General features: G+C 44.4%; 1 protein-coding gene across 1 annotated transcript in view; it reads right to left on the bottom strand.

Moving 5' to 3' along the window:
• Positions 1-656: 656 nt before the first annotated feature.
• CLRN1 (clarin 1) overlaps positions 657-21325 on the bottom strand; it is a 43669-nt gene continuing 23000 nt past the window's right edge. The window contains exons 2-3 of the mRNA NM_001192101.1: positions 17908-18087; positions 657-922 (exon numbers count right to left, since the gene is read on the bottom strand). Coding sequence (NP_001179030.1) covers positions 657-922; positions 17908-18087 — 446 coding nt within the window. The remainder of the gene's footprint in view (positions 923-17907; positions 18088-21325) is intronic.

Genomic DNA, 21325 nt, shown 5'->3' with positions numbered 1-21325 from the left:
TAAAAAGTTTGAAGCAACAGCTCCCAATGAGTCATTTTGCAACAAATTTACTGGGCAGAATCACTTTTCATGATTCCTCAGTGGTCCCAGCAATTATGTCTATTGAAAGTACTGCGTTTCTTCTTTTTCCCTTTTAGAGGTTTATACATTTTGAATAACAGGCATGGAAATAAGACAGTGCTTTGAATGAGTTTTTAAAAAGTGCCTGATATACTTAGCATTGCTCAATTAATGCAGTATCATTTTAGGAAAGCGATTCCAGTTCTGTCTTCTGGTATCTGTGGCAACAAATGTGTGGATATTATCAGAAATAGTATTTGTTTGTTTTAAAATGTGTTCCTCAGACCTCTTGATTTCTTCCTGGCAGAGCAGACATTTTGCGCTCTGGTGTGGATGTGGAGTAATGGTTTGGTCATTCTAGTCAACTGTCTCAACTAGCCAGGTGAAGCAATTTCCCACCAGGTTGAACAACCTTCTGAAGCCTTTCTTCTGCTCCCTTTCATTTCCTGCCTGTGTCCTTAGCACCCAGTTTGTATATAATATCACATAGGGCTTGGTGCTTTAAGCTGTGCACCTAAAAGGTTGAGCAAAAGTAACCACAGCCAAGTGACCAGAGCTAGTCTCGTCTCTGTGAGAATGACAGACATGTTGGCCTTTCAGTACATTAGGTCTGCAGCTACATTAGCTGTTTCTGTGTCTTTAGATTTCGCAAAAGGGAACTGAAATCCAGCAAGTCGTATTAGAAGCCCATTCAGAAAATGAACAAAAAAGCAAATGAAAACCACCCAGAAGGAGGCGGTATATTTTTCACTTTGCGTTTTGTAGGCGTAAGTCCCTTCCTTGTAATTTGCAATTTTTTCTGAGAGGTGGTGGAGTTTCACTTCAGAGGCAAACAATATCATGACAAGACAGCCACAGGAGCCTGCAAGAGAAAGAACAAACAACGCGCTGGGACAACATTTCCTGATTGTAAGGGACGAGGAAGAGGGTTTACGTGCAAGCTAAAGAAAGCCTTTCCCACCAGCTCATTTGCATTTGTCTACAAAAATACTTCAAATACGTAATCATGAGCCTGATACCCCAACGACGGGCGGCAGTGTCTGGGTTATGGCTCTGAGTGAGAAGACTTGTTGCAGGGTAGAATCGAGCCAGTCTAACAAAGACTAGGAGATGTCCCACTTCGCATGAAGAGAGGCTGAATTGCTGGGCGCCTTAAAAGCGCGGTGGTGGAATCAGGCTGCACAGCAAGCCCGGCTATGGTATGACTTCAAGAGAGCACGTTTCTCTGTACTTCACAGGCCATACACGAAAAATGTTGTCATCTAGTCCCCTTGTGAAAGGGCTGAAAGCTTTCCTTCCCCTCCTCCGGCTCCCACCTGGCCACAGCTGCCCAGAGGTGTCCCTGTGCAAAGGCAGCCATGTCTAACATGTTAAGGTGGAGAGTACCTATTCTCCTTGTTGTAACAGAACTCAGGATTTTTACCTAGGTATGTGGCTGCCTTGAACAAAGACTACATTGGTTGAGGGAGGTTGGTATGTGGGGCTAGAAAAGTTTCCTTGAAGTGTGCAGCATTAGGGGCCTCCACTTTCTTTCCCTGTTGTCCTTCCTGTCGCTGAAATATGTATGCAATGGCTGGAGCACCATTTTGGGCAATGTGGCCTTAGAAATGGAAGCCGTGTGTTATGGTAAAATAGGAAAGGAGGAATCTTGGATATCAGATACCAGGAGTCACCAGACCAGCCCTGGACTTCAACTTCTAGGTTTTTACATGAGAGAATAATAAGTATTTATTTTGTTTAACCCATCATTATTATTTTCCTCTCGTTTATTACTCATTGGTAGCCTAATCTACTTTTAAATGGTGTGACTATGGCCTGGAGTTCTCTGCAGGACAGGGGCACAACATGTTGAGTGGTGCCTGAAAACTCAGGCCCTCTCCCCTGAGGATGGAGGAAGGGAGCCCCCCAGAGGGGTGGGTGGCACAGGGGGGCAGAAGCACGTGGCAAGGAGGGGCAGAGTCGGGGACACCATGGAGAGCCAGGGCTCTGAGGGCTCCCACAGCTACAGATGCATCCCAGGTCATCATAACAGGTTGCTAGTTAAAAGGAGACTTGCTGAAATGGTTTTCTGACTTTGATTAAAACAATTTGGTTTCACACTCTCAATCTCCCTTTTGTTATATGAAAGTAGTCCATTTAAAATGTTATTTATTTGGTCACTCTGTGCTGCATGTGGAATCTCAGTTCCCTGATCAGGGACCAACCCTGCACCCCCTGCAGTGACAGTTCAGAGTCCTAACCACTGGACCACCAGGGAAGTCCCAAAGTCAGTTTTATCCTCCCAGTCTCCCCTTCCTTGTCTACAAAATGTGGATAAGAAAGATGATTCAAGATTAACATTTGATATTAGAATAGTCACAGAGAAATGCTTGCTAACTGGTCACTATTCCTCTGGTGTTTATGTATTCTTTTTGCCTTGCAGGTCTTAACCATCATCCCTTACTGCACTCTACTACACACCAAAAAACCCCTAACTCCATCAGTTAGGCTACCCTGCCTTGTTCCTTCACACGCTCTCCCATTAGATTTGTGACTCCTTGAAGAGGAGTAAGTGCTTTTGCCTTCAGTGACAGTTAATTCAGATGTCTGGGAGCAGCAACGTAGTGGCTTAAGTTCTCATTCATTAATTCACTCAATCCTTTATTCAATGAGACTTACTGATGGGCCAAGCACGGTAGTAGTGGGGAGCTTTCAACATGAAAGAAAAGGTATATGGTGGCTTCTGCTCTAACAGAGAGTATAATTGGGCAGGGAACTCAGATAAAAAAGTTATAAACCTATCGCAGTGAGCATCAGAGTAAAGGGAGGTGCGGGTGGCTATACCTGAGAGGGCGGGCAGCATCCTAGAAGGTTCTTTGGAAGTAGCTGTAGGAAAAGTTAGCAAAGGGAGGCTGGACTGTGTGGGGAGAACATTCCAGACATGAGGTGCTAACATGCAAATGTTGCCCCATTCCTTTTCCAAAGGCTGGGTTTGGGTTGGTAGAGATGGGTAGGGTCAGGAGTGAACAGGAAAAGTGAAATTCCATTTCTTCTATTAGAATTTCACTGAGGACTGGCCCCACCAGCTTGCTCCTCGTAATCATACACCCCCAAATAATCAAATGATATAATTTTCTAGAAACTTCACTTCCCACCGGCCTCGCGGAATATTCCTTTGTAAAAATTGTCAGCCTATTTTTGTATTCTGAGCTTAAAACCAGAGCTCTCCCCTGGCAAAACCGTATTATTCCTTTATTGTTCAAACTAACAAAGAGGCTGCGATGCTGTTTTCTCTTTATCTTTTATTTGAAAATTGTGGAGAAAATGCCATTGCTTTTACCATGAGAACCTTCTTTGTGTGAGGAGATGGTGAATTTCAGACAGAAGTGAAACCCTGTATATTCTGGGTGCTTGAAAGAAAAATTCAAGTTCGGTTTCCTTTTTCAAGTTGTTTAATATTTTAAAGGTACTACTTTGTTAAGGAGACTGCATCATAGTGAGACCACATTTCAAATTCTTAAAGTCAAGGTTGCTGGGGTATCTTAAAACCAATAGCCCTTTGCTGGAGCTAATACTTCAAGCCTGCAAGCTCCCAAAACACGATGTAGTCGTTAAGAGGATAGTCTATGATTTAGCTCTGGATTTAGGAGTTATCCGTGAAGTAGACTTGGTCATTTCAGAGTCAGAGCATGGAAACCCAGCCTGAGTCTCTGCCAACCCCTGAGTGATGCTAAGACACATGGAGGGAAACAGCTCAGTGTGAACTTGGGGCATTTTTGCTTCTCTTTCCCCAGCTCTAAAAGAAATATAGGGCCACTGATACCTCTTTATGGCTTATGGAACAAAAGATACCCAAGAAGTGTTTCTCTTTTTGGCGTGGCTGCTGGGGACATGGAGAGAGGGGTGTAAGGGACAAGAATAAGTGTGAGTAATGATAAGAATAGGGTTCAGCATGTTTCTAGTTTGGCCCTTAGACTCCATCGAAGGGGTTCCTGCTATGGGCGCCATATTTAAAGGGTCCTGCTCTCTGTCCTGTTGATACCTCTCCCCCATAAGGTGAGGAATCCTTGATGTCAATGGAATGGGTCCATCTACAGTCCTTGACTGCGTTCTAGACTATACTCTTGCTGTTGTTCAGTCACTAAGTTGTGTCTGACTCTTTGGACTGCAGCACGCCAGGCTTTCCTGTCCTTCACTATCTTCCAGAGTTTGCTCAAACTCATGTCCATTGAGTTGATGATGCCATCCAACCATCTCATCCTCTGTCAGCCCCTTTTCTTCCTGCCTCCAATCTTTCCCAGCATCAGGGTCTTTTCTAATGAGCTGGCTCTTTGCATCAGGTGGCCCAAGTATTGGAGCTTCAGCATCAGTCCTTCCAATGAATATTCAAGGCTAATTTCCTTTAGGATTGACTGGTTTGATCTCCTTGCAGTCCAAGGGACTCTCAAGAATCGTCTCCAACACCACAGTTCAAAAGCATCAGTTCTTCAGTGCTCAGCCTTCTTTATGGTCCAACTCTCACATCTGTACATGACTACTGGAAAAAGCATAGCTTTTATATGGATCTTTGTTGGCAAAGTGATATCTCTGCTTTTTAATATGCTGTCTAGGTTGGTCATAGGTTTCCTTCCAAGGAGCAAGCGTCTTTTAATTTCGTGGCTGCAGTCACCATCTGCAGTGATTTTGGAGCCCAAGAAAATAAAGTCTGTCATTTTCCATTGTTTCCTCATCTATTTGCCTTGAAGACTGTACTCTTGGGACTCAGGAATTTTCTCTGCACACAGCCCTGAGCACTCTTCCTGAGCTGGCATGAGTGTCTTTCCAGGGTCCATCTCCCCAGGGGTGGATTTTGTGGCAGGTGCTGTACAGCTCTGAGGCCTGAGAGTGGCCAAGGAAAAGAACAGCTGTTTGGCAGGCATGGTCAGAGGTTGGATATGCGGTGGAGTGTTCATATGTGCTTGCTTGAGGCCCTTTACAGTGTGGATGGAACCAGGCATGGGAAGAGAAGTGAAGAGACAGGGGATGGTACTCCTCCCTTAGCCACATTCAGGTGCAGAATTTCCAGAGCTCAAGAATTCTAAATTTGGGACTTCCCTGGTGGTCCAGTGGCTAAGACTCTACACTCCCAATGCAGGGAGCCTGGGTTCAATCCCTGGTTAGGGAACTAGATCCCACATGCTGCAACTAAGACCTGGCACAGCCAATTAAATAAATAAATATAAATTTTTTTAATTATAAGAGAATATTAATTTTTTAAGTACTCTAATTTGAATCTTGCTTCCAGAACCTTATTTGTCAAGGGAGAAGGATAGAATATGTTTCATTGAATAGTTTAGCTTATAACTTTGAACTGTTTAGACATGTGGTATGTGGACTTGCATTCATGCTCTTGCCCACAGCCTCTCAGAGGTTAGGATCATGCCTGCATGCTTCCTTCTTTCTTTGCCCAGTTACTTGTGTGTCCCCCAAGAGCCCAAACTCAGCTGGGGCCATTTCAGTCCCCACCCCCCAGGTCTGTCTATCTGACCAACACTGCTCCAGCTCACAAGAAAGATTGGAGTACAACAGATGTAGGAAAACCCAACAAGCCTTGCTCAAGCTAGGATTTAGACTATAACCAGGCACATGACTGAGGTTTTTCTGCCGGTGTCTTACTCAAAGATGAGCTGTTTTCCTTTCACGTGTTTGATTTCCCCACCATCTGGCTGGTACCATAGTGGCTTTTTCCCCTTCTCCTTTTAATGACTTTGATTGCTCAGTTAATTTCTGACTGAATAGGATAGCCAAGTTATAAGGCCATCAAACCATGAATCATCAGTCAATTAACAAACATGTGTCATGTACTAGACACTGCACACTCAGGGCTCCCCTCTGGCAGCTGTCTGGGGCTGCAGGATTGGACATCTCTCTCTCCTCCAGTCCTTACATGTAGGGAATGAAGGTCACAGCCAACAAGAACACCGCTTCTTCATCCCTTGGTGACCCCTAAGGTTGACTATGGTCTCATGGGTGGGAACATCCTGACAGGATCCATGGAGTCTGGTGGAAATGTTCCCTCAAAGGTGAAAAAATAAAACAAAACCCCAACTCTGAAGCATTCTATTATCACTAAGATTGCATTTGGGAAATAGTAAATTAGAATTTCAATTCATTTAAAACAATGGCCAAGATTTCCAAAGAGCTAACACGTCATCTTTAAACTCTTTTAGAGATAACTGGGGTCAGGATTTGCCACCCTAAATTATCCCACTTCAACATATTGATTATTTTGAATTTAAGTTACATAAGAAGCAGCTAGTACAAGAAGGATACTCTGACCCTCCTCTGTCTCCCTGAAATCAGGAAATAAATTGCCCACTTGAAGGGCACCCTCTCTGTACCTGGAGGGTGGAGGACATCCTTATCACCAGAGATAGAGAATTCAGGGCCAAGATGCCTGTCTAAACAAAACTTGTAAGTTCTTCACCAATTTACTACCCCAAGCCCTAGCCACTTTGTCTTACTAATTTTTCACAAATTATTGTTTCTTTGTCTGAAAGATGTAAAAGCTGCCTGCTTGGGTCAGTTCTTCGAGTCTCATATTTTATGAGCTCTAGTACGAAATTAAATTTGGTCTTCTCTTGTTAATCTGCCTTTATCAATTTAATTATGAGACCAGGCAAAGAACCTGGAAGGGAAGGGAGAAAAGTTTTCTGTACCTGCGATGGCAACTCTTAGAGGCATTCCCTTTCCTCCACAGCATGATAAATTGAAAATTTCCTTCTTTAAGGAGACTTCAGAGATGATACACGGTGGTAGGAAAACCACAGCTTTTCAGGTGTAAGTGCTAATTTTCTGTGAAATTATGTAATTTCATTAGAAAATCAGTTTTATTGGTGAGATCTCTGGCCATGATTTCTTCCCCAAAAGGAAACTGCTCCAGTTCCAGACTACTTTAGACACCAGTGGCTACCATCTAGACTAGTAAGGCAAGCTAATCCCTAAGAATAGATTGAGGTTATCATGAGAGCCATTTGGTCACGTGTTTCTAAATAGCAGGTGTGGATGAAGTTATAATACCAGTTGCTGTTCTGTTGCTCAGTCTTGTCCAACTCTTTGTGACCCAGTGGACTGAAGCCCACTAGGCTTCTCTGTCCTTCACTATCTCCCCAAGTTTGCTCAAACTCACATCCATTGAGTCGGTGATGCCATGCAACTATATCATCCTCTGTCACCCCCTTCTCCTTCTGCCTTCAATCTTTCCCAGCATCAGGGTCTTTTCCAATGGCTCTTCACAATAGGTGGCCAAAGTATTGGGGCTTCAGCCTCAGCATCAGTCCTTCCAATGAATATTCAGAGTTGATTTCCTTTAGGATTGACTGGTTTGATCTCCTTGCAGTCCAAGAGAGTCTCAAGAGTCTTCCCCAGCTCCACAGTTCAAAAGCATCAGTTCTTCAGCACTCATAATACCAGTTAGGTTCAGCTTTCCCCCTTCTTCTGTAATATATGTCTTCTGTCATAGAGAGTTGCAGAGCCCATATCTAACTTAAGTTTTAGAAATGTCACATGAGTGAGAATGATTCATGCAAAGAAGAAATGGTCTTAAAACACCATGTTTGTCTAATCTAAATTGATTTTCAGAAAAGGAGATGGTCATTTGTTACTAGAAAATGTTCAGAGCTTATTCTGTTTTATTCATTTATTCAACAAATACTGGATGCTTACTGAACTATTCTAGGTACTGGGGATACAGCACTGAAAAAGCAGATGAGCAACTTCCCTGGTGGTCCAGTGGTTAAGACTCTGCATTTCCAATGCAGGGGACATGGGTTTGGTCCTCGGTCACAGAACGAAGATCCCACATGCCACATGGCATGGCCAAAAATAAATAAGATGCTATCTTCTATATCATAGTATCCCGACTCCCGCAAAAGCAGATGAAAATTCCTATCTTGATGGGATATGTATCTTAGTGATGGTGAGAATGGAGAGAGAGGCAATAACAAAATAAGTAAGTCCATTCTATAGTTTATCAGAGTGTGATGTGTACTAAAGAGAATAAAATAAAGCAGGGAAGAGAGATGGCCAGGGGAGGTCCCAGAGAGAAGATGACATTTCAGTGCCTCTTGATGATGTCAGGCAGTTAGATGACAGGTATTTGAGGGGAGGAGCATTTCAAACAGAAGGAACAGTGAATGCAAAGGAACCAGGTGGTTTTAGAAGAGAACCAGGCAGAGAGGAGTAAGACATGAGGCACGTGTGCGGTTTTTGTGGTGGGCAGAGCAAGTACTGCTTTGAAAGTTGTAGAAAGGACTTAGGTTTTGACTCTAAATTAAAAGAGGGTGGGACTTTCCTGGTGGTCCAGTGGTTAAGAATCTGCCTTCCAATGCAGTGGACACGGGCTTGATCCCTAGTTGGGGAACTAAGATCTCACATGCTGTGGGACAGCTAAGTCCATATGCCACAACCACCTCTGAACTGCAATGAAGAGCCCAGTGCAGCCAAAATAAAAAACTTAAAAATAAATGAAACAGAGGGAAGACGTAAGTAACCATTCTGAACAGACAGGAGTCTTTTTGCAATTGTGTTAGGACAAGATTGAGGGTCTCCTTGCAGGAGATCACACACAGCCAGGCCCTGAGCTAAGTGATCTAAACAGCCCTTCTACTGCATCCTTACCATGAATGACCTAGAATGCAGTCCCCTCACTATGATTCTGGCCCTTCAGATGGTACCCTGCACATCTAGACAAAACTCCTTGCCCATTGCCATGACAGGCTGGCTAATATTACTTCTCTCCCTCCTGTGGTCTCCTTCCAAAGTATATGCTGAGAAACTCGTGGAATATTTTTGTTGCTGACTTTTCTTACAACCAATCCTATCCTCCTCAGGCTCTGTAGCTTTGATGCCTGGACATCCTTGATTTCTTTCTCAGACCCTGAACAACAGCTCCTCCATAAGGATTGATGTGGAAATAAGTTGCAGTTGGTTTTTCAACTAACAGTTGCAGAATAATATGCCCTAGACTTATTACAGGGCTTCCCATGTGGCACTAGTGGTAAATAATCTGCCTGCTAATGCAGGAGTTGAAGGAGATTTGGGTTCAATCCCTGAGTCAGGAAGATCCCTCAGAGTGGTAAATGGCAACCCACTCCAGTATTCTTGCCTGGAAAATTCCATGAACAGAGGAGCCTGACAGGCTACAGTCCACAGGGTCACAAAGAGTCAGATACAACTGAGCGACTTAGCTGGCGCACACACACACACAAACACACACACATATGCATACACAGGCTTGTTAGAGAGGCCAGGATATTATGAATCCTGAAACTGATCTATGACATAAGCATCTTTCTATTTCTGTACTGTTCTTTATTTTCCTGTCTTCATATTTTATATTGACTGTGCTTATTAATGTCCCATGCCATGGTTACAATTATCCTAATTAATTACTCCCATATTAGGAGCGTCCCCTTTTTAAAGAAAAGCGGTATTTTCATTGTTTGCCTTGATTGGTGTAACTCAAACATGATGCTGCATATAAGAGAAGATACAATAAGTACAATTTGCAGTAAGTCCACATTTTGATGGTTTTCATCACCTCTAAAAGGCATGAATAAATGCATTTTATAGCATCCTCAGAGAATATTCACTGAACTGCCTAGAATATTCTACCATGGGTCCTTGGCAAGTCTTCCATGTAACCTGCTTTCTTACATGCACATGGGAGTTAGACTCTCTATCATCAATTGGGAAATTTCTTGAATGGAATGTAGAAAAGGCATACACTTATATAGTCAATTCTCTGGTGTGAAGCTACGGGTCTAGTTGCTTCCAAGATCCACTCCTTCTGTTTGGGTTCCCTCTATTTCTCTACCTCCTTTATTTGAGTACATTTATCTCTCTCCTACTATATTATGAACCTTGAAGGAAGGTTTTTTTCACCTTGTTTTCCCCATTCTGCCTTCCCTGGCCACACTCGCCTCCCTCTCATTGACTCTTGTGGGTGGCCTCCTTTTCACAAAGCTCACTGGTGACCTGTACTGGTTTTTTTTTTTTTTAACTTTTAATTAAAGTATAGTTGATTTACAATGTTGTGTTAGTTCCTGTCTGTGCTTAGTCACTCAGTTGTGTCCAACTCTTTGTGACCCATGAACTGTAGCCCGCCAGGCTCCTTTGTCCATGGGGATTCTCCAGGCAAGAATACCGGAGTGGGTTGCCACGTTCTCCTCCAGGGAATCTTCCTAACCCAAGGGTCAAACCCAGGTCTCCCACACTGCAGGCCGATTCTTTACTGTCTGAACCAGTGCTAGTTCCTAGTGTACAGCAAAGTAATTCAGTTACGTATATATATTTGTATATAGTCTTTTTCATATTCTTCTCCATTATGATTTATTACAGGATTTTGACTATAGTTCCGTGTACTATACAGCAGGACCTTGCTGTTTATCTATTTTATATATGGTTATATATATATATATAGTATTATATTTATTAAATATAGTTTATTTATTTTATATATAGTTAGTATCTATTAATCGCCACTCCTAATTTATCCCTCCCCCTACACCTTCCCCCTTTGGTAACTATGAGTTGGTTTTCTGTTGTTGACCTGTACACTTGAAACTTTCCCATCTTGTAGCCTCCAGGATACCACATCTCCTGATTTTCCTTCTTCATCTCCAGAGAGGCCTGGTCAGTATCCTTTCCTAGCTCCTCCTCCTTCTCAACCCCAGAACCAACTGATGGGATTGGCCCTAGGCCAATTTTTCTGTATCTACATTCTCTTTCTAGATGATCTCATCCATTTTCATTGCTTTGAATAATATGTATATCCTGACAACTCCTAAATTTATGTTTTTTGTCTAGACCTCTTCTCTAAGTTCCAGACTCATATACCTGACTATCTACTCGACATGTCCTCTTGAACATCTCATAAGATCTCAAACTTGATGGGCCCTAAATAGAATTCTTGATTTCTAATGCTAAGCTCCTCTCCCCACCACTTTTTTGCCCTGAACTCTAAGCCTGTTCCACCCCCAACTTATTCATCTTGGTTAATGCCACCACTGTCTACTAATTGCTTAAGCTGCCTGCAAAACATTTTGGATCTACTTTCAAAATGTTTTTAGAATCCATTCATCTCTCTCTATCTCCGATGCAATAGCCTACTCTTTCACCAGACATTTCTTAAAAGGTAAATCAGCTATCAGACAGCTTCTTAAGGCCTTTCAAAAAAGCTTCTCTGTGCAATTAGAATCAATTCTAAAAGACTTACAGTGGCTTTTGAGGTCTGACATTAACTGATGTTAGCTGATCTCTCTAATTTCTTTCTTTCTTTCTTTCTTTTTTTTGGCCATTTTCCCCTCACTGCCTACCCTCTAGTCGCATGGGCTTTCTTTCAGTGCCTACAGCAAGTTGGCCTCTTTCCCTAGCATCTCCTCTTGTGTGTTTTCTCCTCTCCTTGGGAAATTCTCTGAGGGTTCTCAGCTTTGTATCTTTAGAACTCAGCTACCTGGAGAAGCCTTCACCAACCACCGTATTAAGACTTGATCTCCCCTCCCCTTCATTCTCCATCATGGCAGTCTGTTTACCACCGTTTTTGTGATTATTGTGACCTTTAATTCCCTGTGTACACTTCTGTTGAACCTCCCACTAGATGGTTGGCTCCACGAGGGCAGGACAGTATGCCTGTGAATTGTGGTAACACCAGCACCCACTCATAATGGCTGGTTCATGGCGGCTACCAGTCAGGGTTTGTTGAATAAATGAAACATAGGCACCTGTATCAGTGGTTCTTACACTGGTCACACATTAGAATCCCCTGTTCAGTTCAGTTCAGTCATTCAGTCATGTCCAACTCTTTGCAACCCCATGGACTGCAGTACGCCAGGCTTCCCTGTCCACTCAAGCTCATGTCCATCGAGTCAGTAATGCCATCCAACCATCTCATCTTCTGTCGTTCCCTTCTCCTCCTGCCCTCAATCTTTCCCAGCATCAGGGTCTTTTCCAATGAATCAGTTCTTTGCATCAGGTGGCCAAAGTATTGGAGTTTCAGCTTCAGCATCACAGTATTCAGGACTGATTTCTTCTACGATTGACTGGTTTAATCTCCTTGCAGGCCAGGGGACTCTCAAGAGTCTTCGCCAACACCACAGTTCAAAACCGTCAATTCTTCAGTGCTCAGCTTTCTTTATAGTCCAATTCTCACATCCATACATGACTACCGGAAAAACCATAGCTTTGGCTAGATGGACCTTTATTGTAAAGTAATGTTTCTGCTTTAGGAACCTTTAAAAAGACCAGTGCCCAGCCTCCATCACCAGAGATTCCAATTTAATTAGTGTGGTGTTGGATCCAGCATCCTTATATTTAGAACTTTTTTTTTGGCTGCTCTGAGTCTTCATTGTGGCATGCAGACTTTCTCTAGTTGTGGTGAAAGGGCTTCTCATTGCCATGCATGGGCTCCTCTTGTTGCAGAGCATGGGTGCACAGGTTCTGTAGTTGCAGGATATGGGCTTCTCTTGTTAGCCCTGAGGCATGTGCGTTCTTAGTCGCCAACCAGTGATTGAACCTGCATCCCCGTTATTGGAAGGTGGAGTCTTAACCACTGGACCACCAGGGAAGTCCCAGTATATTTAGAACTTTCTTCTGGTGATTCTAATACACCGTCCCAGAAGAGAATCACTGTCCAAAATGCACTATGCATGTGTGTTAAATTGCTTCAGTCATGTCCAGCCCTTTGTGACCCTATGGCCTGTAGCCTGCCAAGCTCTTCTGTCCATAAGAGTCTCCAGGCAAACATACTGGAGTGGGTTGCCATGCCCTCCTCCAGGGAATCTTCCCAACCCAGGGATCTAACCTGTGTCTCTTCCATCTCCTGCATTGGCAGGTTGGTTCTTTACCACTGGCCCTTCCTGGGAAGCCCCAAAATGCACCATGGGAGACCACTAAGAAATCTAGTGTTATATCTCAGATCTAGGCTATAATTGACAAGATGAGAAAAACCAAATTAACTGACTTGGGTGGTTTCATGAGAGAATGATAATAGGAGACTGAGGATCGTGAGCTGGACTGGAGGCCATGAGAAGTGGGAGGCACTTCTGGTCCAGGATGGCACCAGGATTCTGGACCCTAAAGACAAGCGAGCTGTGGTGACTGCACCATTGTTGGCCTCATCCAGAACTTGGCTCCCTTTCCTTCTCTCCCCAGAGGGTCTGGCATGCAGCACATCAGGACACACTAGGAGATGCTCACAGCATTGTTACTCCAGGCAGCGTGCAAGGTCCCAGACAGACAAGCAGAAAGAGCTCTTTTCCCTCCCCTTCTCCTGCCTTCACACCTCAGGATGCCAAGTCTGAGGTTTCCACCCAGCAGGGAGGTGGACAGCTGAAGAAAGAGCCCTGGCATGACATAGCACAGGGAAGGGGGAATCCTGGGGAAGCCAGGGTGAGCTAGAGGAGAAGAAAAAAAGGGAGGAAGGAGTTTTTCTCTGCTGGCTGTGAGGGAGGCCACCTGGGCAGAGAAACAGGGGAGGCCACTCAGCAGAAGGGAGCTGCCCCGGGGGAGGAGTCTCTAGTGACGTGTAACCCCCACTGCCCCACCCCAACCCCTGCACCCTAGGGCACTAAGGGACTCCTCCCCCAGTACAAGCTCCAGCCTCTGAGTGTATGTTCCAGTGGCTCACATTCTGAGTGTCTGTGATTAAGGGCTGTGAAATCCCCATCTTTCCACAAGTAGGGGTTAAACCTGGGAGTCGCTGTGACTGTTATAGCTTTAGAGAAACTTTTCCAAACCTCCAGGGACTTCCGGGTACTATAGGTAGACCAAACAGAATGGAGTAGTTAGTCTGTGATTCAAGAATGGCCTGTTACCTCTAGAGGTCACAAAGTGTCAGTCCATCTGACGTCACACATGTTTTGTTGTCATGCACAGTTTTTTAAAAATTGTTGAAAATTTTGGCATTTCAAAATAAGAAATTGGGGACTTCCCTGGTGGCCCAATGATTAATAAGACTGCATTTCCAATGCAGGGGGCATGGCTTTGATCCTTCTTCTGGGAACTAAGATCCCACATGCTAATGGTTGGGCCAAAATGTAAATAAATAGATAAATCCCATTGAAAAACAAGAATTTGGGACTTTAAGAAAACAGATAATCTGGCAACACAGGGCGTTTATCCTCTGCCAGAGGCCGGTCTGTAGCTGGTTCATTCCTTTCTCCCCCTCTTCCTTCTCTCATCCACAAAACTTCATTGAGCACCTGCTTTTGCAATAAGTTCAAGGATAAATCCGATACAGTATAAGCACAGGGCCTGTGTTCCCGCATATATTTCTGTGCTCAGGCTTTCTTTGGATTGGACTTGGCCAAAAGCCGAGATAAGAACTGGGACTTGGATTAAATTCTGCATCCTTCTGAGTCATCCTGCTTTTCAAATACCGTTAGTTCGGTCGTCCATTAGAACTGTCAAATAATTTGTCTTCCAAATGGGCTGTTCTCAGTTTTCATTCAGAAGCCGGAGTGTGAGATAGCTGTGCCACTTAATAAGCTGCTGTGTCTCGGCATCAGACCAACTCTTCTTTCCTCTACCCTGTGATGCTGGGTCCAGACTCCCCACACTCGGGTTCTGCCTTGTTGGCTGCCTCCTGTTCTGCCCACAGGGAGAGGAACAAGCAGGGAAAGAGAGGTCTGGCTGGTCTTGCTGTGGGCTAGCGCTGTGCCAGGCAGCAACTGGGGAGTTCCCAAGCTCCTGCCACACTCCCAGAGCTGCCCCCTGGTGTCGCGTGAGAGTGACATCTCCTCAAGGGACAGTGCCACCTCCTCAGAGGGCTGAGACCCAGTGCCCTTGTGCCTCTCCTCCAGCCTCAAGGTTCTGGTAACCCTAAACTCTTCCCTGGGTTCTCTAAGCCGTAGGGATGGCCACTGCTATCTGACATTGCCATCTCTGACTTACCTCTGGGTCTCCTTTTTTTCAGTCCTCCAATGTCTGCATAATCAACTCCCTATAGCCCTGGTTCTCAAACCTGAGCTTTCAGCAGAGTCACCTGGTGTGCATGCTTAGTCGCGTCCAACTCTTTGGGACTCCATGGACTGTGGCCCACCAGGCTCCTCTGTCCATGGCAAGAATACTGGCGCAGGTTGCCATCTCTACATCCAGGGGATCTTCCCGACTCAGGGATCAAACCCAGTCTTTTGAGTCTCCTGCAGTGGCGGGCAGATTCTTTACCACTGGGCCACCTGGGAAGCTGTGAGTCACCTGGAGGGCTTGCTAAAACACAGATTGCTGGGCTCTACTCCAGAGTGTCTGATTCAGGAGGTCTAGGGTGAAGTCAGAGAATTTGCTTTTCTATCAAGTTCCCAGGTGATGCAGATGGTGCTGGTCTGGGGCCTCCACTTGAAGAACCACTGCGGAACATTATGTTCCCTCTGATAAGTTAGTATGTATCCTGTGGTCTAGTTGGCCCTTGGCTGATGCAAGGAGTTCCACTAAAATAGCACACCATCCAGATCTGCCAGTTTGGTTTGCTGTGTGGGGTGGGAGTGAAGTAACCCCAACACCCACTTTTAGCCTGGCCTTCCCTTGGGATTGAATCACTGTCTTTGTCTGTCTGTCTGCACCTTGTACCTGTGTTCTTGCTCCTCAGCCCTGATTGCAAAGGCCTTGGCCTCCCTTTAAACTGTTCTATCCTATCTCTCTGGAGCCTGTCCCACCACCTCTATGGGCCTCCTCTGCTAATTCTGTCCCATTCGAGTTCTGATTTCTCTGACCTGTGCTGTTTACGTGCCCAGCTTCACATCTCTTTCTGGACTTGCTTTCGCCAAGTCAGTGAATATGTACTGAATCGTTTGCTGTGTGCAGAGCCCCATGCTGGAGGCTTTTGTGAGAGTACCAAAGATGGGAAGGACTTAGACACTGCTGTCATAGGGTAATCATTGCTGCACGATTGAAACTGTATTGTTTACTTGTGAAAACTATGGAAACTATCTTAGCAGAACCCTCACTAGAGAGAGAACTACTTCAGTTGGGTAAATAATTTGATTAGCAAGATGTAGAGGGGGTAAAGGGCTTCCCAGATGGCTCAGTGGTAAAGAATGCCTGTGGTGCAAGGGACCTGAGTTCGATCCCTGGATTGGGAAGATTCCCCTGGCAACCCACTCTAGTGTTCTTGACTGAGCAACATACACGCACGCATGTTGAAAGGGGGTAAGACCCCAAGAAGTTGAGACAGGCTGAGACCTAGGACATTTTACTAGAGTGTTAACACCTGGACAAATCTCTCTTTGAGAGACAGGATGTGAAGAAACTCTAAGGGACTAAAAATCAGTGCATGCATGGGCAGTTGGGGCAAATTATGAACAGTAAAATACAAAAAAGGCCAACGCTCAGCTGCCACTTCTGAGTTTCAGGGAACAAAAGCAGGGTACTCCTCTTGACCCCTGCACACAGCACCCTGAGGAGGTGGGAAGAGCACTTAGGCCACCTCTCCAGCCTGACCCACAGATCTGCCTCCCCCCCCGCAATCCTCATCCCATTTAAGAAACCAGCTCCCCGTAAACTCAGGGAGCAAGCAACGACACCTGTTACTTTTCTTTACTCCCTCATGCTTCAGCACAAGTCCCCATAAAGCCTTGCCTGGATGCCTCCTCTGGCCTCTGAGCAATCTCCATTGATTAAGAAGCCCAAGAGCCCAGGGCAGTAACAAACTGTGCTCAGGTTATCATGGAGAGAGGCTGGTATACTGCTTTCTAAGATGAGTGAGCATCTGTTAACTGCACGGGTTTGTTTGATAGAGAAGGAGCTGTGCAAGTTGGTGAACAGAGTTGAATTGTGCAAGGAGAAGGGAGTGGTGTCAAGAGAGAGAAGGGGCCTGGGGGCTGGAGGCTGGGATGGGGAGCTGGCAGCCAAAGGGAAAGCTGCAGAGGAGAAGGAAAGAGTCTAATATGGATCTTCAATACAGCGTTTGCTAGTGTGAGCTGTATTCTGTCTTGTCTCTCTGTGAAATCACTAATAAAATTACTCGCTTCCTGGGGACAGGACAAACACTGAGTCTCTGCGAGTTTGGAGTGGAGTGAAATCAGAGACCTCCCATAGAACAGCGGTGCATATGAGCTAGACTCCTTTGATTTTCTCATCTGTATCTTCCTCTTGGAAACATCCTGTGCCATGAACTGGGTTTTATATTGTTTCCCATCAGCCTTGGTTATTGAGTAGGATGTTTATTGATGAACTAATTTCTGGGTTTAGAGTTTTACTTGTTCAGATACACCTCCGTAGGCTACACAAAGTCCCTGTAGGCCTGAATATGGCCACTCATGTGTGGGGGTACACTGGCTCTTTACTCTTTTTTGATGCCTTGTATTTATTTTTCTGATTATGAATAGATACATGCATATTACCAAACATTTGGAAATTAAAAAGTATGAGAAAAATGAAAACCACTCATAATTTTACTGCTCAGAGATTACCACCAACAGAATAGACTGTCTCTCTCTCTCTATATATATATACATACACATATGTGGGGGGCGGGGCTATATATATGGAGAGTCTGTATATATGTATACATTCCCTATATTTATATGGGAAATCAAATTAAGTTTATCTTTATAAAATCTTATATACAGCTTTTCCACTTTTTGATATGAGCATTTGTTCTTTCGATTACATCTTCTTCAAAACAATTTAATGCCAGCTAGTTGGATAGACTACCGTCAGGAATTTGTTGGCTCCGCTCTTGTTGGATAATTATACGTTTCTCCGCCTTTTGCTCTCATAAATACTGCCACAGTGAATGTCCATATATATGTACTGTCGTTTTACATGTGGGTAGGTGTATCTTTTGTACACTGACAAGCCCATTTGTCTTCAGAGGTAGAATTTTGTACTCACCTGAAATGAAGCTCAAGAGATACAACCCCAGTGGACCATGCAGAGTTTCAAAGGGCTTGCCAAAAGCATTGTACATGAAGAAGGCTGTCCCCACCAGGGTTAAAACGATAAGGATTGTGGAGAAGAGAATGACATTGACGTGAATACTGACTGGGATAGCTTTGAGCAAATCCAGGAAAACTGAAGACAAAACAAAGATTGGGAAAAATTTCATCAGTGGTCATTTGCAAGTGTAATTTAAAAGATTAAATCCCTCTTTTTTCACTTCAACAGTCCCTAAAATCCTTCAGATGAATACATTCTCACTTACTCATTTACAAGGGATTTACAAAAAGGTTTAAACATGGTATTACTTTATAGAACTCACCAGTAAAAACTAGCAGTGGGGAAAATTTGAGGGATTTTTTTTGCCCTTGGTCATATATAATTACTTAAGTGAACAAGTGCTAGTCTTATAACCAAAACCTATACATTTTGATGACCAAACTTTTAAAGACATTTCTCCGTAGCCTTTTTTTTTTTTTCAATCTATCTTAACTCGTAATGACATTTTCAGAACTGGGAGAGTTAAACCATCAGGAGATTTTTATACTTCCTTTGCTACAAAAAAAAAAAATCTAGTCCACACCAAGATTAAAGAATGAGGTATTTTCAGTTGACTTCAATATTTTGATGTAGCACAAACTGTGGGAAAATAATTTCTGGTGATACAAGAAATATTTTCCATTTAGAAAACATGCCAAATCTATTTCTAGATTTTGTGTTCAGGGCAAGTTTTTCTTGTTTGCAGAGGAAATGAAATACTTCATAAATGTAGCATTTCTCTTATCTGGTAAGGCATCAGCTTGCTTAGCATCAGCAAACCAGGCAAAACCAATCTGGATAAGTTTAGTCTAGTCCACAAACTTGATTTATTGAACACCTACTGTGTGCCAAACATTGTTCTAGGTGCTAATAGAGCCATAAAATAAGACAAGGTCCCTGTTGTCTTGTGGAGTTTTTAACCTAACAGGAGTTGATAGATAAATAACAAATAAATAAATGAATGTGATAGTTTATTGCCAAAGAAGGCCCCCATCAATTCCTTGCCTCTTTTTACATATATGTTACTTCCCCTATAAGAGGTAGAATTTATTCCTCAGTCCCCTTGAACCTGGGGGACTGCTCTATGACCATTTGAATATGGCAGAGCTTCCCAGGTGGCATTAATGGTAAAGAACCCGCCTGCCAACGCGGGAGACATAAGAGACGTGGGTTCAGTCTCTGGGTCAGGAAGATTTTCTGTAGAAGGAAATGGCACCCACTCCAGTATTCTTGCCTGGAGAATTCCATGGACAGAAGAGCCTGGTGGGCTACAGTCCCTGGGGTTGCAAACAGTCAGACACAACTAAAGCGACTTGGCACACACCCAGAAGCACATCATGCCACTTTCAGGCCTGGTCTATAAGAGGACCAGCCATTTCTACTTCTTTTCTTTTTGGAGGCTTGAGCTGCCATGCAGGAAGTCCAGTTCTCTGCTGGGAAAAGAGACCACCCAGAGGAGCACCAGGGCACCAGACACAGGAGGAAAGAATCTTACACATCCAGCCCAGAAAAGCCTCCAGGTGACTCCAACCTCAGCTGCTGTTCAACTGCAGCAGAGAGAGACCCAATCAAGAGCTGTCCCAGCTGAACTGGTACATTTTTGTTTTAAGCCCCTGAGCTTTGAGCAGCTATTGCACTCAGACACTTTTAGATAGTGATGATGCTATGGAGATATAAAAGAGGGTGATGGGATTTTGAGTGATGGATAAGTGGATGGGGGTGGTCAGGAAAGTGACACCAGAGCTGACACCTGAATGTTGAGAGGGAGGTGGCTATATAGAGATCTGGGGAAGAGCATTCCAGGGGAAAGGAACACAGCTGAAGCGGGAGGGAGCCAGTGCAGGTTCCTGGTGAATGAGGTTGAGGCAGAAGTGGGGTTGCTAGGCTGGGATCAAATTGTTACACCTGCTAGCTCCTGGTCTGTTGACCATGGTAAGGGGCGGGGGATGGTCTGCCCTTATGCTAAATTCATTTGGAAGCCACTGGAGAGTTTTAAGTAGGAGAATGACATAATCTACTCCAGGATGTAAAACAATAGCTCTGGGGCTTCCCTGGTGGTCCACTGCAATACAGGGGACACCAGTTCAATCCCTGGCATGGGGAGACCCCACATGCTGCAGAGCAAATAAGCTCGTGTGCCTCAACGACTGAGTCTGAGCTCTAGAGCCTGGGAGCCACAAGTAATGAAGCCCGTGCATCCAGAGCCCATGCTCTGCAACATGAGAAGCCACTGCAATGAGAAGCCCGAGCAGTGCAACTAGAGAATAGCCCTGCTTGCTGCAATTAGAGAAAAGCCCACCTGCAGCAAGCAAGACCCAGCACAGCCAAAACTGAAAAAAACAAATCTTCTTAAAAAAGAAGATTGCTCTGCCTTGCAGAGTCATGAGTCTAAGGGGGAGAAAGAAGGGGGAAGGGTACATGTGGAAGCTGGGATCCTGAGGATGGATTTGGGGCGATAATAAGAGATGGAGGCCTGGCCCAAGGCATAAGTGGCAAAGACCGTGAGAGGTTGTCAGATTTGTATTATATTTTGGAGACAGAAGATAGACTTGATGAAAGTAGAAATTGAGGATAACTCCTGTAGTAACTGAATAAACGGTGATGCTATTAAGTGGAATAGACCAGTAGAAGGAGCAGGTTTGGCCATTGGGGTGAGCAGTGATGCAAGAGTTCTATTTTAAATATTTGAAGTTTGAGTTGCATTTAAGCTATCCTAAGTAGAGACAACAAATAGGTTGTATGTATCTGGAGGTCTAGGAAGCAGGCAGAGATATTGAAGGAGGTGAAACTAGGGTGAGGAAAGCAAGGTGTCTAGAGCAAAAAGGAAAGCTTAAGGAGATAGTGACACTCTGGGGCCAACCCTGTACTTGCACGAACCCAGGGTAGATGTCTCATTAACTTCTATGACCAAGGTGTCTTCATGGCCTCACCCTAGTCCTGGCCCTGGTCATTAAAGCCAGGGGAATGGCTATCACTTGTGGAGAAGCTATAGTTAGAGGAAAGATGGACTCAGGAGAGGAAGAGAGTTTATGAGTTAGGAGCAAATTCACAGATTGAACAGCAGGGAAGCCAAGGGAAGAAAATGTCTCAAGGAGGAAGTGGTCAGCTGTGCAAATACAGGTCCTGTGGCCACAGTGCTGTGCTCCTGATCATGTGTCCGAAAGCGACCAGGAGAAGGAGGTGCATTGGTTCAGAACAAACCCTTCACCACTTGTAAGATATAACTCACAACATACGGACATGCATGAAACATGCTTAGTGCTATCAGAGAGGGAACATCCTCTTCACGAGTACAGACAAGGTCATTCTTTTAAGCATAAAAATCTACCTTCTA

The sequence above is a fragment of the Bos taurus genome, chromosome 1 (assembly GCF_002263795.3).
Source record: "Bos taurus isolate L1 Dominette 01449 registration number 42190680 breed Hereford chromosome 1, ARS-UCD2.0, whole genome shotgun sequence".
In the NCBI taxonomy this organism is placed as follows: Eukaryota; Metazoa; Chordata; class Mammalia; order Artiodactyla; family Bovidae; genus Bos; species Bos taurus.
Note: the sequence above shows the minus strand (reverse complement) of the source record. Positions and strands in the feature narration are given on the sequence as shown.